Genomic DNA, 13,867 nt, shown 5'->3' with positions numbered 1-13,867 from the left:
GATGCGATGTCACCAGAAACTTTTGAAATATCGCCAGAAACTTTGTTCTCTAATGATGCGATGTCACCAGAAACTTTCGAAATATCGCCAGAAACTTTGTTCTCTAATTTCGAAATCGACGAGATGACAGCATCTTCAAATATATAAGTCTCTGGATCTAGTCCCTCTTCTAGCAAAGCGTTCTTTAGTCGTTGGACTAACTCAGCCTTTTTTCCGGTAGAAGCTAATTCTCTGTCTTCGAGATGTCTTCTTAAATTAGTCACTGTCAGCTCATAAATCGTCGTCATTTTCACAATTTATTTTATATCCCACTTCTGCACCACTGTAATGAGAATTTATTTAATTGCTCTGTCTTTATTTAATTTATAATGTCGTTATTAATTTATTATATTGTTCTTATTCTAGTTTATTAAAAATCACGATAATTTATATAAGTTTATTAACCACTAATTAATACATAATTTATTTTAGGCGAACGTAACAATTAAAATTGCGGCCGCGGGTCTTCAGATATTAACTGTTCCTCCATATAAAAATGTTTTATTTATATACATAAATCGCCGTTATCTCGAAAAGTCTAAAACCTTCTTGAGTAGACTGGACGGCGAAAACGGTAAGGGCAAACTGGATTTCCCATCGACTCGCCTCGAACTTTGTTTTTATAGCATCATGTGTCAGGTAGACATGACCTAGAAAATACTCGAATGAATAGTGTTACGATAAATATACTGGCCTAACTTTTATGACTAATTATTCTGTTTTATTGTAGAAATTTCGGTGGAAGTCTAGAACCAAAATTATGGTGAATGAGCCGGCTAAGCTTCTCGATCTTTCGATGCAAGACAATGCGATCTTTCGATGCTGTTCTAGTATATCAGGATTTCGTATATAAATACAACATTTTTATATGGAGGGCCAGTTAATACTCAAGACCCACGCTCGCGAATTTGTACGTACGGATATAATAAATTATTGTCAGATAAGTTAATATAAATAAAGAAATAAATTAAATCCGTAAGTGTTATAAATATTGAACCTTTTAATAAATTCACAACAAATGGTGTCAGAACAGTGGAATACTTAGATAAATTGCGAAAATAAATTACAAGTGAATATAAAATAAATTGTGAAAATGGCTACGATTTATGAGCTGACAGTGACTAATTTAAGAAGACATCTTGAAGACAGAGAATTAGCTTCTACCGGAAAAAAGGCTGAGTTAGTCCACCGACTAAAGAACGCTTTGCTAGAAGAAGGACTAGATCCAGAGACTTATATATTTGAAGATGCTGTCCTCTCGTCGATTTCGAAAGTTTCTTCTGATGTAGCCAAAGTTTCCGGCGACATCGCATCATTAGAGAACAAAGTTTCCGACGATATTTCGAAAGTGTCTTCTGATGTAGCCAAAGTTTCCGGCGACATCGCATCATTGGAGAACAAAGTATCCGGCGACATCGCTTCTTTAGAAAGCAAAGTTTCTAACGAGATTTCTTCTCTGGAAAGCAAAGTTTCTGCTAACATCTCTAAAGTCACTTCTAAAATATCTGCTCTTGACGATAGAGTGTCTTCGCTAAAAAACCAAGTTGCTGCCGATAAGTTGGCCTTCGAAGAAAAGATTAAAGAGATGGAAAGGAAGATGGAAGAAACAGGGACAGCAGAGAGAGGTAACAATCCGATTACAGTGGAGATAAAAGAAGACGAGACGAAATTTAAGTTGGAGACACGGCCGAAATTTGAAGGAAGTGGAGGTTCTATTCATGTTAAAGTCCCAACTTTCGACGGAAAATCATCATGGAACAACTACATGAAACAGTTCGAATCAGCCGCAAGAGCAAATGGATGGTCTGAAAAAGAAAAGGCTGTAAACCTGACTATCGCTCTTCGAGGAGATGCCTTAGATGTGCTTCAGACCATAGCCGTAGAGGAGACCGATGATTTCGAACAACTGAAGAAGAGGTTAAATATGCGATATGGCCACGAACATTTGGAGCATGTATATCAGTCACAGCTTAAAAATCGTAGACAGAAGAAAGAGGAGGCTCTTCAAGAATATGAGGTAGATATTGCCAGATTAGTACGATATGCTTATCCAACAGCTCCCGAAGACATGATGGAAAAATTGGCCGTTCAAACGTTTATTGATGGTCTTCGTGATCATGAAATGCAGAGAACACTACGATTAGCTCGTCACAAGACGCTGGTTGATGTCTTATCCGCCGCCCTCGAATACGAGTCAGCTACGCAGGCCTCTGGCGGGTACAGTAAAGTTAGGACTGTAAAAGAGGAAGGAGATGAAGATAAACTTGACCAGCTCTTTAATTTGATAAAAAGCATGACATGCAAGAAAACGAAGACCATAAAATCAAGAAACTCACCATCGGAAAAACCAGAACGAGTCGGCTTTAGGGGAGCAGCTTCGACCCGGAACTTTTCCAAAGACCCTCTTATACTAATAGCTTCTTTGAAATGTCGTGAAGATAGTGTATATGTAGATGGAGAAATAAATGGTAAAAGACATACGTTGTTGGTGGATACCGGAGCGACCAGAACCATTATACGCCCGACAGTTATAAACAGCCGAAAGAAACTGTTACCAACGAGGTTACGACTTCGGACCGCTACAGGTGAAAATGCCAACATTCATGGAGAAATCCAGGTACAATTGGGAATTGGGGCAGAAAAGTTTGTCCATACTGTTATAGTTGCTGACATCGAAGAGGATGTTATATTAGGAATGGACGTAATGAATATGCATGGATTCCAATTGGATTTTAAGAATAAGGTAATCAAAGTTGGCAACGAGGGGGTATTTCTCCATCTACATAATGACAACACTGTGCAAGCAGCCATTACAGAAGATACAGTCGTGCCTGCGAGAAGCGAAACGATCATAGTAGCGCGACTACAGGGAATTGTAGACGAAGGGAGACCTGTTATGATGGAGCCTTGGAACCACGACGATGAGGTTGGCCGTGGAATCATAATTGGAAAGGAATTGGTGACTTCGGCTAAAGAAATTCCTGTGAGACTTATCAATGTCAACGACTACCCAGTGACCATAAAGAAAGAGACAAAAGTAGGAACTTGTGTACCTGTGACATCCATAATCCGTCAGGCGACAACATCTGATAATTCCAACGATAAATTCGACCAAATGGTTGCAGTTGCAGGACAGTCTCTAAATCAGATGGAGAAAAGGAAATTAAGGGAATTTCTTCGGCAGTATCGTGATATTTTCGTACCGAAAGGAGGAAAGACGGGAAGAACTACGGTTGTTAAGCATAAAATTGATACTGGTAATGCTAAGCCAATTCGTCAAACAGCTCGACGATTACCACAGGCGAAAAGAGAGGAAGCTGAAACGATTGTTCAGGAAATGAAGAAAGACGGGGTGATAGAACCTTCTACGAGCCCATGGGTCTCTCCGGTGGTCCTGGTTAAGAAGAAAGACGGAACGACGAGGTTCTGTGTGGATTACCGTTTGCTGAACAACGTTACCAAGAAAGATAGTTATCCTCTGCCTCGGATCGATGACACATTGGACACATTGGCTGGAAGTAAATTGTTTTCTACTTTGGATTTGAAGTCTGGATACTGGCAGGTAGAAATGGACCCAGTAGATAAAGAAAAGACAGCCTTCACCACAGGATCTGGATTGTGGCAATTCAACGTTATGCCATTTGGACTCTGTAATGCTCCTGCGACATTTGAGAGGCTTATGGAAAATGTGTTGAGAGGGTTATCTTGGAAAACATGCCTGGTTTATTTAGATGACATAATCGTCTTGGGGGAGACATTCGAAGATCATTTGAGGAATTTAGAAAACGTTTTTAATCGACTTAAAGCTGCCCAATTGATGCTAAACCCCAAGAAGTGCCAGCTATTTCAAGGTAAAGTCAATTATCTGGGTCATATAGTCAGTAAAGAAGGAGTGGCCGTGGATAAGGGAAAAATCGATTCCATTAAGGAATGGCCAAAACCAACAGACAAACATCAAGTGAGAAGTTTTCTTGGACTATGTACTTACTACCGGAGGTTTATTAAGAAGTTTGCAGATATCGCTAAGCCATTAACGCGACTTACAGAGGAATCAAGAGAATACCGCTGGGATATAGACTGCCAAAATGCCTTTGAAACGTTGAAAAAGCATTTAATAACAGCACCAATTTTGGGGTATCCACTGCCAGAAGGAGAGTTCATCTTAGATACGGATGCAAGTAATGTGGGAATTGGAGGAGTGCTGTCTCAGATTCAAGGAGGACAGGAACGAGTCCTCGGATATTTTAGTAAAGTTCTTTCAAAACCAGAACGGAATTATTGCGTCACGAGAAGAGAACTTCTGGCAGTAGTGAAATCAGTACAGCACTTCTATCAATATCTCTATGGCAGAAAGTTTCTAATCCGAACCGACCATGCCGCCCTTAAGTGGTTGATGCAGTTTAAGAATCCAGAGGGTCAGATAGCCAGGTGGATCGAACGACTCCAAGAATACGATTTTAAGATTGAGCACCGGGCCGGAGTTAGCCACAGAAACGCTGATTCTCTTTCCAGAAGGCCATGCCCAGCAGAGTGTTCCCACTGCAACAAAACGGAATCCAAGGAAGCAGCAGTGCTAAGAACGACGATTGTCAACGACGACTGGACGCCTACTAAGATAAGGGAAGAACAAGAGAGAGATCCAGTTATACAGAAAATCCGAAAATGGAAAGAGGAAAACCGTCGACCACCTTGGCAGGAAATATCAAACCTATGCTCAGTAGTTAAGACGTATTGGGCCCAGTGGGACTCATTTATCATCGAAGATGGCTTGCTCAAACGAGTCCTGGAAAATGATGACGGTTCAGAGAAAAGAAGACAGTTGGTGATTCCAAAGAGCAGAATAGCCGAAGTACTTCGTCAGTTACACGACAGTCCATCGGGAGGGCATTTTGGTGTAAGGAAAACCCTTCAGCGAATTCGGGAACGGTTTTATTGGATGAACAGTTCCGACGACGTAAAAGACTGGTGTAAGAAATGTACTATTTGTGCTACGAGTAACGGGCCTCACCGGAAAAGGAGAGCTCCTATGAGACAATATAATGTTGGAAGCCCGTTTGAAAGAATAGCTTTGGACATTGCAGGGCCATTTCCAGAAAGTGAAAATGGGGGCAAGTACATGTTGGTAGTAATGGATTACTTCACTAAGTGGGTCGAGATTTACGCACTTCCAGACCAGAAGGCCGCCACCGTTGCAGATAAGTTGATCCAAGAATATATCAGCCGATTTGGAGTGCCTTTGGAGATCCATAGTGACCAAGGCAGGAACTTCGAAAGTGATCTATTCCAAGGAATATGTGATAGACTAGGCATGAAGAAAACAAGAACTACCGCGTATCATCCGCAATCGGATGGTATGGTAGAACGAATGAATAGGACAGTTGGCAAGTATTTGACAAAGATGGTGTCCGATCATCAGCGAGACTGGGACCAATACCTTCCGTTCTTCACAATGGCCTACAGATCTGCTGTTAACGAATCAACGGGCCAGACACCAGCCAGAGTCCTATTCGGACGCGAAATGCGACTACCTTGTGATCTAGAATTTGGGTGTCGACCTGGAGAAGATGTAGCAGGTGAAGATTATGTGATCGAATTACGAAGAAGAATGGACGATGTACATGAGTTGGTCCGTTCCCACCTTCAGATCGCTAGCGACCGAATGAAGAAACGGTACGATACACAAGCCGAAAAGGGTTGCTTTAAGAAGAACGACAAAGTATGGCTGTATAATCCCAAGAAGCGAAAAGGTTGTTCTCCCAAATTGCAGCAGTTTTGGGAAGGACCATACCTCATCATGGAGAAGATCAACGATGTCATCTACCGAATAAGCAAGATTCCGAGGGGAAAGCCGATGATAGTACACCATAACCGGTTGGCATCTTTCGAAGGTGACCACGACGTAGATGAAGAAGTGGAAGTAAACCAAGTCCAAGATGTGTCTGACCTCACGTTTGAGGAATTCATGGATGCCTATGGAGGTACCGGTAAAGCGAGACATTGTGTTACCACTGAAGAAAAGCAAGATCTACTCGCGCTCCCCGATGACTACTCGCTGGCCCTTACCATCCCGGCCAGTATCAAAGACGCACCAGGGTTGGCATCCGTCTTTCGAAGGAAGTTTGGTCGAGTTGCAGAACTTCAATGCCAAGTGCCAGCTCCCGGTAAAACCTTGAAACTCCAAGATGCATCACGTTACCTTTTCTACCTGGTAACAAAAGACACTGCCCGTGACCAACCTACCTACCGAGATGTATGGGAAGCCTTACTTCAATTGAGAGGGCACGTACTAGAGTCCGACGTGCAAAAGTTAGCCATGCCAAAGTTGGAGTGCCGCCAATTAGATTGGAGGGTTATCCGAAATATGGTGGAGGAGATCTTTAAAGACACCGAAGTCCAGGTGTTAGTCTGTTGCAATCCGCATAGTTACTGGTGCGGAGAGAAAACCGTCCCTTGTCATTTTTATACAACTGGAAGTTGTAAAAGAGGGTCCAGTTGCCGATACCAGCATACAGTTCCGGTTCCAGTCCCGACAAGGTTCCAGGAGGAACCATCTTTTAAGAGGGGGGCAATGTTACGATAAATATACTGGCCTAACTTTTATGACTAATTATTCTGTTTTATTGTAGAAATTTCGGTGGAAGTCTAGAACCAAAATTATGGTGAATGAGCCGGATAAGCTTCTCGATCTTTCGATGCAAGACAATGCGATCTTTCGATGCTGTTCTAGTATATCAGGATTTCGTATATAAATACAACATTTTTATATGGAGGGCCAGTTAATACTCAAGACCCGCGCTCGCGAATTTGTACGTACGGATATAATAAATTATTGTCAGATAAGTTAATATAAATAAAGAAATAAATTAAATCCGTAAGTGTTATAAATATTGAACCTTTTAATAAATTCACAACAATAGCATATCAGTAATAAACATATTTACGATTTTTGAGTCAGAATTTATCGTAACAATATATTTATTTATTTATTTATTTATTTACTTAATTTCAGGTATGATATGAAAGGATACAATTCGTTGTTGGGAAGTCACTACGATCACTACTATGTGACATATCATTCGTACAGGATCCACAAAATTAATCCCTCCGTTTTTGAAGTAGAAACTGATAGTGGTATGTACTTAATTATATTTTTGAACGAAAAACCTAGACATTTTAATTATGTATTTAGAAATGCAAAACTTATGATATGAATATAACACTTTAAAATTATATTGCGTAGATTATTACTTTCTTAATGTATATTCGCGATTGAAAACAAAGTATCTGACCTCTGGCGGAATAAATTTAAACTACTAAAAGTGGTATAAACAAACCAGACAGCAATTGATTTGAACAGAAATATTAAATTTTTTTTAGTAAATTTCAGCATTATGACTACGTTAAACTATTTTAAATCAAATCCATATTGTTCTGTTACTCCCCTATTGCAAAATAGGGAAAGATATGTCCCTATTTCTCTTTTTATTTATTAACGGGTATACCATTTACATTGAAACAAAATATATATAAACATTTTCAAAGTAAGCATAACATTGGAAAATAATTAGTAAAGTTTAACAAAAAACTAATAATTAACTTGAATACAAACTAATATCACACAAATAGCAGAAACTGGAAAAGTTGAGAAAATCAATAAAAAGAAAATACCGCTATCATTTAGTCAATAACATATTGAGAATACATAATTTATTTTCTTAAATAACAGAAATACAAATACTTACCATGTTAGGATAGTAGGTATCATGAGGTTTTTTCCTCATGATTTATTATGGAATCTTTTAAAGACAAATCATGTGCTATGATCTTTTCTGACAGGTGATCTTAAGTTAAGGTCGATTTCGTGTAATCAAATGAACTATCTTACAATAAAGTCAATAAATAAATAAAGTTATAAATAACTAAATAAAGTAAATAAAGTCAAGTTCAAGTTATTTATTTATGTTAATATACAATAAAGTCCTTACATATGTCAAAAAATAGTATAAAATAAAAATTAACATATAAAAAACATTAGACATAATTTTATAAAATAATGCATATATTAATAAGACAAACATTACACAGAACATTATACTATGGGTTCCCAGGTATACACAAAATATACAAATTCACCAATACACAAGCCAGTTCCAACCATTAAAGTTAAAATTTAAGAATTCATCACTTGAAAACTGCTTCCCCTTCAACCAATGGTCTCTTTGCTTCACCACAATACTCAACGATATCATTAGGCTAATTTCCATTTTTAAATAATAAAAATAACTCGTCTTAAACCAAACTAAACATCCAAAAGCAATGGTAAACATTAGACTGTTATGTTTGTTTATACCATTTATATCGGCCATGACACTGCAATCGAGCTGCCCTCTACATTCAGTTTCAATCGCGAATACAGGGCCGTTTAATAGGGACTTCCGAACTTTGACAGTTGGTAGCGGCCATATTGTTGAAGCTATATCTCTAAAATTGAATGTCTTTTATTCAGTCTGGTATGCTAAATCATCAATAATGGAGATAGCATACACACAAAGTGCAAATAAAAACGTTATTTCATCAAAATGGGTGGTCTGTACGGGTTATATATTCATCGTCCTACCAAGCGGACGTTTAGCAGATTGGTGGATAAATTTGAGTCCATTGATTCAGTAAATAATCAAACAACATCTGTACGTCGACGAAACTCAAGATCTGCCAAAAACATCCTTGAGAGTACGCAGTAGAATCCGACGCAGTCGATTTCACGTCGCTCACAAGAATTCGGCTTTTCACAGACCACTACATGGCGAATTTTGCTTCGTGACTTCAGCCTGTATCTATACAAAATTTAAGTTACCCAGAAGCTTAAGATCAACGACCATAGACAACGACGTCGTTTAGAAATTTTTCTCTAGCATCTTGTACTTCTGGGGATAGATTTTTCGGACAATTTCCTTTTATTCCTTATTTGTCTTTATTTGAGGTTATGTCTTATTTTGATCATGTTCCATAAATATATTTTCTTGAGTTAACATGTTATTTTCTTTAATTTGAGTGTACACTTTTTAAAGAAAAGTGTCTGACAAAAGGTAATACATCGTTGACAGGTGTAGTAGCCACTTCCGCAAAAGTTTGTTTTCATTTGAGATTGGAGTTTTCATGTTTCAATCTCTTAATCAAATCTAACACTTATTTATTATTTAGGGCTAAGACTTTTATCTTATATTTTATCGACTGTCAAATACTTATTCAACTTAAAACACTAATTTTTTATCGTGTCACTGGGGTTTTTCAATATCTGAGAAGAGGTTACTTTTGTGTTATTCAAAAACTTGATTTTTGAAGACCTTTTACCAAAAGTGGTGATAAAATAATAACAATTTATACACACATACACTGATCACTTTCTTGTACTCTACTACTTTGTAATTTCACAACATTTCATTTGGTCACTACTTTCTTATTTCTATCACCATCTTTCGTCGACCATGGGAGTAAATTATTATTATTATATTATTTATTGACTTTCCAATGGGATTATTTGAAAACTGTTAAGTAAAAAATTACTGGAGAGAAAAGTAGGATTATATTTTCTTCTCACACCGACCACATTTATTTTAAGATCACCAGATGTTTTAGAACGCCCTTTTCCTCTTTTCCTCCATAGACAAATAATACAAATAGACTGATAGCTGAAATACAGTCGCGTTCCCCTAGTGCGATAGAGAAAACTGACGAATCTCTTTCTAATTTACCAGATTTATCGACCACGTGACCTAAGTGACCATTGAGAAGGTCACGTGATCGATAAACCCGACCGATTAGAAAAAGATGCAGGGACTGCTTTGCGTCACTTTTCTCTGTCGCACTGGGGGAACGGACTGGTATTGCAACGATCAGTCTATCTTGTATTATATGTCTATGATTTCTTCTAACCAAACCTAATCTCACTTAACCTAACCTTAATATTGTACATTAATTATAATTTCAGAATGTAGAAGTTTTCCTGGACCTGGAAATCAACATGTCCACATCATGAACCCCATGGCCGAATATATTCGTCCCGAAAAAAGTGAGCACGTCGATTCAAGCTTTGGCGATTTTATAAACAATCACAATAAAAATTACGCAGACGCAAAGGAGCACGCATTTAGAAAAGAGGTTTTCCGTCAAAATGTCAGGTTCATCGAATCAGTCAACCGAAGAAATAAAGGTAAGTTTTGCAGCTAACTAGGAAATTTTTGAATAGAAAGCGTTTTTATATGTGATCGAATAGTTCCAGAATTGTTTACAAACAGAAAGATTGTTTATTTGTTGTGATTGGTTCCAGTTATCATCCAATATAGAATCTAGATATGTAAATTCTTACACTCTTTATAAAACGTAGTCGTTGGCCTTTAGTATTTATTGTGTATTGAATGTTCAACAATAATGTCATTTTTTAATTTTATGTGAGTCCGTGCTTTTTAGTCACTTCTTAGCCATTCACCTTAATACTTCCTTGTCTTCTTTTAGTCTCCCTTTAAAAACCTACTTCGAAATAAAGTGAATAGTAAAGGTGATAGCACCTATCCATTTTTTTGTTCTGTATCATTACTCGCTTCGTGTCCCTCTCACCCAATAAGTTACATTCTATTTTGAGCATAAAAAACACATTCTCTTGACGATGATAAGGATAATCTTATCGAAATATCGTAAGGAAAATGGCTGTTTTAAAAGCCATCAATTATAATGCAGAACTGTGGTACCGCATATAATATTTGCGGGAACTTCAAAAACAATATACCCTTTTTTGTTATGCAGAACTTTTTACTCCTTTTCTGAAATATTCAGCAGAACTTCCAAGGTCTTAGTCTCTTGAGTCCTCTGTGCACCTTACTTGTACATTTTTCATTCTTTACTACTGTAGTGCATGACTGTGCTTTTTGGCCTAAATATAAGTTGTTTATTATTCTTATGCCCTCTTATGCATATATTCATAAAAAATGTTTTTAGGATATACTTTAGCAATTAATCATCTTGCTGATAAAACTGACAAGGAAATCAAATACCTTAATGGAAGAGTTTCAAGTGGAGGCAACAATGGCGGACAACCTTTCCCATACACTGATTTTGACACCGATAACTTACCCGATGAGTATGACTGGAGACTGTATGGCGCTGTTTCACCAGTGAAAGGTAATAGTTTAGTTTATTGAATTATTAATGATTTTTATCAGCAAATGATAAAATACACTAAATGAATCGATAGTACTGATATCCTAAAGGGTTTCCTACCTTGTTATTGAGTCCTATATGGGCTCTTTTCCGATGCATAACTTACATTACGATGCATTACGTAATTTACAATTCTGTGACAAGTATCTAGTATCTAATTTTAACTTGTTTCTTTAAAGATCAAGCTATATGTGGATCCTGCTGGTCCTTTGGCACAGTCGGTACTCTTGAAGGATCATTGTTTTTGAAAAATGGAGGCAAAAACTTCGTACGATTGTCCGAACAAGCTTTGGTGGATTGTTCTTGGGGGTAAGAATTATACCTTTAATCTTAAATTACTATTTTTTATTTATGTAGCTCTAAGAACTTTGCAGACCCACGGATTAAAACGGTATAATTAATAATTAATTAATTAATTAATTAATTAATTAAATTTACATTAATGTATATATGTTTATTTTCAGCTTTGGTAACAATGGTTGTGATGGTGGCGAGGACTATAGGGCTTACCAATGGATCCAAAAACACGGTGGAATACCAATCGATGCTGATTATGGCAACTATTTAGGCGAGGTAAATATAGTGGTGTATTTTTTTTGTATTTCCATAGAGATACTGGTTACGTTACGATTTTTAAGAATATTTAATTTGTCTTGTAAATTTTTGCTCCCAATCACATGATGGAAAAATTTATCATTTTCATTCTTTGTCATTTTGAAAGGGAAACATTTTCTGAAAACAATTATAAATTTAATAAACGTTCAAAAATAATTTCATCGACAGGATGGATTTTGCCACGCAGATGACGTAGAGAAGACAGCCAAAATTACTGGTTGGGTAAACGTAACCGAAAACGATGAAAATGCCCTCCGTTTAGCACTCTTCAAGCAAGGACCAATTAGTGTTAGCATCGACGCTAGCCAGAAGACTTTCAGTTTTTATTCACATGGAGTTTATTACGATGAAAATTGGTAAGTGGTTTTATATATATATATATATATATATATATATATATATATATATATATATATATTTTCAAATTATTTTCGACCGTACTGTTTTAAATATTGAGTTATAGTATCAGCAATCGATCTGTAGGAAATAAAATTTGGAATAAAATAAATATTTGTTCTGTCTCAATATTTCGTCACGATTTTGTGACTTCTTCAGGAGAAAACTGTAAATTTATTAGAATAATTAATTATAATTAATTATTATATGTAAACAAAGTGAATATTTCAATACTTACAACTATAAGAGTAAAAATTTAAATTTTTTTAACATATCCAAATACATGACATTTTTGTTTGATTTTTATTTAGGAGTTATGGTAACTGCAATATTTTATAGAGTGAATTCCCATTGTACAATTTGTAGTGAATAAGTTAAAATAAACAATTATTATGACAGTATTATCCATATTATAAAGTGGAAAGATGGAATTAATAGTAAAGAATTGAGAAAGAATCAGGAACATGGTAAATTGATCTATAAAATGTAATTGATGGTATGTAGTCAGTTATTGTAATACTGATATTTAGGAATGGAATACAATTATAGGTAGAGTTACTAGAGAATTACTAACATTTCAAACTCATCTACATCAGTATTGAACAAGTAATGGAAATAGAATACCTGGGAATTACACTGTCTAGCTATGGAGACCTGGACAAAGAAGTACAAAATCAAGTACAAAAACCAAATAGACTGACAGGATGCCTTAATGACACTATATTGCGAAACGGACACATTAACACTAAGATGAAGTCAAGAATTTATAAGGCCAGTGTAAGACCAATAATGACATATGCCTCAGAAACAAGACCCGACAAAGCCACATCGCAAAGGCTACTGAAAACGGCAGAAATGAGATTACTGAGAAGAATTACAGGAAATATGCTGAGAGATCGAAAGAGAAGTGAAAACATTAGAAGAAAATGTAACGTACAGTGTATAAATGAATGGACACAAAATAGAAAAAAAAAGAATGGAATAATCATTATTGGCATTATGTAATCAATTGGGGGCTTCTTACCATCAACATTTTTCCACCGCACAAATAACACAGATATCGGTATATCGACAAATTGATTGTTCTTCTTTTTGACTTAGTTTTTTTGGGTGTTCGTCCCAGTCTTTACGTCACCTATATAGAACGTTCAGTTCTAATATAATTTTTAGGTCTTTTTTATTCAGTTTTTTTTTAAATTTTCATCTTTTTAGCTATCTCTTCACAATTACTATTATTTTTGTTCCAAATTATATATCTTAAGAACTCTCTTAATATCTACAAACGAGAAAAATATAAAACAGAAATGAAAAGTGTATTAATAACTTTAATTTTAGCGGAAACCGGGAACAAGATTTGGACCATTCGGTGTTAGCTGTTGGATACGGTTCAATTAACGGCGAAAACTACTGGTTAATCAAAAACAGTTGGTCTACCTATTGGGGAGATGACGGATACATCTTGATGTCTTCCAAAAACAACAACTGTGGGGTCATGACTGCGGCTACATATGTAACTATGTAGATATTTAACTTAACGTACATATTTAAGAAAAATAGAATATATTGCAGAATTTTTGTTATCAAATAAAATTTCTTCAAATCA

The 13,867-nt window shown here is 36.4% G+C and overlaps 1 protein-coding gene across 1 annotated transcript in view; it reads left to right on the top strand.

Annotated features, from left to right (window-relative positions):
• The window catches only part of LOC140445967 (digestive cysteine proteinase 2-like), a 28,210-nt gene extending 14,343 nt beyond the window's left edge, over positions 1 to 13,867 (top strand). Inside the window, exons 5-11 of the mRNA XM_072538435.1 lie at positions 7,049 to 7,170; positions 10,028 to 10,249; positions 11,032 to 11,214; positions 11,433 to 11,562; positions 11,718 to 11,826; positions 12,037 to 12,224; positions 13,600 to 13,867. Of these exons, the coding sequence (XP_072394536.1) occupies positions 7,049 to 7,170; positions 10,028 to 10,249; positions 11,032 to 11,214; positions 11,433 to 11,562; positions 11,718 to 11,826; positions 12,037 to 12,224; positions 13,600 to 13,786 (1,141 nt within the window). The 3' untranslated portion in view covers positions 13,787 to 13,867. The remainder of the gene's footprint in view (positions 1 to 7,048; positions 7,171 to 10,027; positions 10,250 to 11,031; positions 11,215 to 11,432; positions 11,563 to 11,717; positions 11,827 to 12,036; positions 12,225 to 13,599) is intronic.

This window comes from Diabrotica undecimpunctata, chromosome 7 (genome assembly GCF_040954645.1).
Source record: "Diabrotica undecimpunctata isolate CICGRU chromosome 7, icDiaUnde3, whole genome shotgun sequence".
Taxonomy (NCBI): domain Eukaryota; kingdom Metazoa; phylum Arthropoda; class Insecta; order Coleoptera; family Chrysomelidae; genus Diabrotica; species Diabrotica undecimpunctata.
This window is presented reverse-complemented; position numbering and strand designations above follow the sequence as displayed.